At 30.5% G+C, this 3,689-nt stretch overlaps 1 protein-coding gene across 1 annotated transcript; it reads right to left on the bottom strand.

The window, feature by feature from the left end:
• Nucleotides 1–775: 775 nt before the first annotated feature.
• Nucleotides 776–2,446, bottom strand: LOC118184131 (uncharacterized). The gene is made up of 4 exons (XM_035353781.2): nt 1,729–2,446; nt 1,292–1,651; nt 924–1,169; nt 776–823 (listed from the first exon to the last, which is right to left on the bottom strand). The coding sequence occupies exons 1-3, from the start codon at nt 2,444–2,446 to the stop codon at nt 1,165–1,167; spliced, it is 1,083 nt and encodes a 360-aa protein (XP_035209672.2). The 3' UTR covers nt 776–823; nt 924–1,164.
• Nucleotides 2,447–3,689: the final 1,243 nt, after the last annotated feature.

Genomic DNA, 3,689 nt, shown 5'->3' with positions numbered 1-3,689 from the left:
CAGCAAAATGTTATTTTTGAAGTCCCTAAACAAAATATCCATATTATGCATATTTATAATACAAGATAACTAAACAAGGTTACGATAATGAAAACATAAGTTAGCGTATATATAAACACTTTTATTAAATGTTTTAATATTTTTTCTAAAAGTGTTCTTTCTGTTGTTTAGTTTTAATCTTTTGTTAACTACATACTCTTTTTAACTAGAAAATAATAATTGAACATAGTACAAAAATACACAATTACCACAAAAGTGTGGCAAGTTTAAGAAGTTAATAATGTAAGATTGAATCCTTATATTTAAAATAATAAATAAGTGGTAAAATTAAAATAATAAACGTAGTATGAAAATACATAATTAAAATAAACAGGCTGGAAACATTAAAAGTAATGAATTCACCTGTATATTTTCTGACTGAAGATTCATTTCTTTCCATGATTCATTTCTCATTTCTGCAATATTCTTTACCTGAAAGGGGTGATAAATTATCCTTAACAATAAAATGTTTTCTGGTAAGAAGTAGGCTGGAAACCTTTAAATTAATCAACTCACCTCTATGTTTGTCAATTTATCTGTCAAAATTAATTTTCTTCTTTCTTTTATTTATTTTTTTGGATTACCTAATTTGCAATAAAGTTTTTTTTACTGAAAAATAAGTAGGTAAACTTATACTAATAATAACTAAATAAATTTTACAGTTGCTTTTACTGAAGAAGTAGTATTAAAATAAAGTGAAGCAATAATTTGAAACATAAGCTGTGAATGGTTAAAATTTTGTCTTACCTCTGTCATAGTATTTCATGACATTTTGGATCTGCAGCTGTGAAAGAAAGTTTATTTTAATGAAGGAATAACAAAATATATAAAGAATAGCTCTCACGTCAAAATAAAAGTTGAGAATAACTGAAATACACATTTACCTCTTTCTGTAAAAGATATGCAACATTTTCGCAACATTTCCATCCTTTTGTTTTCTGGGCTCTGTTTTTTGGTTGAATTCTAAAAGGAAATAAAAAATAACAATTTCATGTAGTGAAAAACAAAAAGGTATTAAATCAAAATTTGTGGACCATCTGAACATTTACACAAATTATAGTAAACAATTTACTTGTATGCTTTTCTTATCATTTATTCCAGTTTTAAAACTTGGTCTGTGTTCCCTTACTCTGAAAAATAAGCACATAGATTATAATGGTATGTAATTTAATATTTAAATGCAATTTTTGTATGTATATATATGTAAATAAATAAATTATGTCAAAAATAAAGTTATATTTGTTGGTTTTACCCCATTTATCATCATCTTCCTGAATGAATGGTATATCATCATCTTGTCGGGCTGATTTCTTTGGAGGCATCAGGTCCTCAATTCCTTCGCTTTCTGATGTTGGTTCGTCCAACATTTTAAGTTCAAGGCCGACTTTTCCATGGCCTGGATACACAGCTTTAATGTCCTGTAGAAACTGAGCAAGTCTTTCTCCATCATAAGTAAAGGGCTTCAAGCGGAACCGCCTGTAATAATGTACAGCCATGTACTGCGTGCAAATATCATCTGTTCTCTTGCTCTTTATAGACCTCTTAAAAAGTTTGTTTTCACCCTCAAGATCATTTATAGTGTTCTGTTTATCATCGGGATCTACGAATACGCCTGTAAATAAAGGATTAATGAATGTTAAGGATGAAAAACAAAATGTCACTCATTAAAAAAAAAAGACACATATTTACCTTTCTTGTGATTGGTAGTTTTATGTGTTGCTGCCGGAAATAAATTTTCTATCCTTTTATATTGTGGAGCAGAGTCAGTGTATATGAAGGTGGTTTCTGGGTGAACATGACGTTTAATGTAAGGCCACAAATGCCTTTTGCTTTTTCCTTTAACCTTGAAAAATAATCCTTCTTTGTCTTCTCGACAGTAGATGCCTAAAACTACGATGGTCATATTTTTGGTTACCCTGCCGCGGTTGTACTTGCGGCGGGTCAAAAATGTTTCATCAATTAATATAGATTTTCCTTTACCACCTAACATTCTGCTATGATGAGAGGCAAAAATTTCGCATACCTCACGACAATATGATAAAAAGTCAACAATAGTCTCATTTGCAATTACTGGTAATTTTTGCTTTTCCCTCCATAGCTTTAGCTGCTGATTTATGGAGCTAAAACTGTGATCTAGAACAAAGTACACAGTTATGACTAAAGCTTCCCTTATTGGGATTTTTGTACCTTCAAAAAAGGTGTTTTCAATGGGGTTAATCATACCAGAGCAGTTGTTGCGATTTCTCAGGCTGCAGACCCAACGCCATCCCAGCTTTGATTCCTTTCTCTTGTTGCTTCTCATTGGTGCCTGGCACTTGGGGCAAGGTGGTGCCTCATCCTCTCTGGGAAGAAGTCCAGCATCGGTGGCAAACTCGAGTGCAGCTGCCTCTGTATTAATTAAATGCATGTCAGTAATTAAACAGAAATATTTCAGTTTTTCATGCAAAGAAGCCATATTCAAAAAAGTCAGTACAGTGACAGAAATAGTTTAATGAAATTTATTGTTAGAAATTTCAGAAACTTGGCAATTATGCAAAAGTCAAAATTATCAGAAATAAAAAAGTTTAATAAAGATGAAAAGTAATTATAAGTTTAATTAAACAATATTAGTTCATTATAGGAAGATAGAGAAGTGAAAAGTTCAAACTAGAAAGTACTGTTACAAAAAAAAAAAAGGAAAATAAAAATAATAGTAATGATATGTATCTATGAAAACAAAGTATTAAAACAAATTTCAAGTGAAAAATAATATTAAAAAATGTAATGGATGAAAATAGATTAAAAGTAAACTTAGCTTTGGCAAAGTCCAAACCACGTTTTCACGTAAGTACCGAGGTACTGATTTTTTTCAGTACCTGACAGACAGACAGACAGCTGCACGGGCTTAACCGCGGCAAAATATGATCGCGAAAAATCTTCTTTTTTAAATTTATTTAAAATATTTTCGGAAAAAAAAATATTTTACTTTACAAATAAATGTTTTTCGGTACATATGTTTTTTTAAAACATTTTTAAACAGAGATGCAGAAGAATAATAGGTATTGTTATTTTTTGTGTGCAGATATGCGTGCGTGATGAACTAAAAAATGATTTTGAAGGTTTCGTGGCATATTTATCCTCTCAAAAATATGCAACTTGCTCAACTTTTCGATTTTATTAAATTAAATAAGGCCTATCGATTTTTTTTTTTTTTTTTTTAAAGCACTGACAATGAAAGCTGTTATGTTCTATTTTTGCGTTTTTATCCCAAAGCGCGTTAGCCCAGAAGGGCTATTAATTTCGTTTTCGCATTTTGCGTTGAACTGTTTCTACCGAATATTATCGCTGTGTGTTATATTTAAAGATATTTAATAATAAAGAATCAGCATAAATATACGTATGTTTAACGTACATAACATTTATGCAGATACTGTGATAAAACAACGGTACCTACAGCTATGAAATTTTGAATATGTACGTCACCACCCGAATATGGGCATCTGAAAGCTCAAATTTGTAATTTGTTTTATTAACTATTTAACATTTTGTAAAGCATTTATGTGTTTTTGATTAAGAAACTCGACGATTTCTAAGCGAGCAATGGCAACACTGTTCGGCGCAAGACTGTCTATCGGAAATTCTAAAGATGTGCTCTTCTTTTAAATGTTTTG

This window comes from Stegodyphus dumicola, chromosome X1, assembly GCF_044657685.1.
Source record: "Stegodyphus dumicola isolate Sdum_Otavi_A_Nest chromosome X1, ASM4465768v1".
In the NCBI taxonomy this organism is placed as follows: domain Eukaryota; kingdom Metazoa; phylum Arthropoda; class Arachnida; order Araneae; family Eresidae; genus Stegodyphus; species Stegodyphus dumicola.
This window is presented reverse-complemented; position numbering and strand designations above follow the sequence as displayed.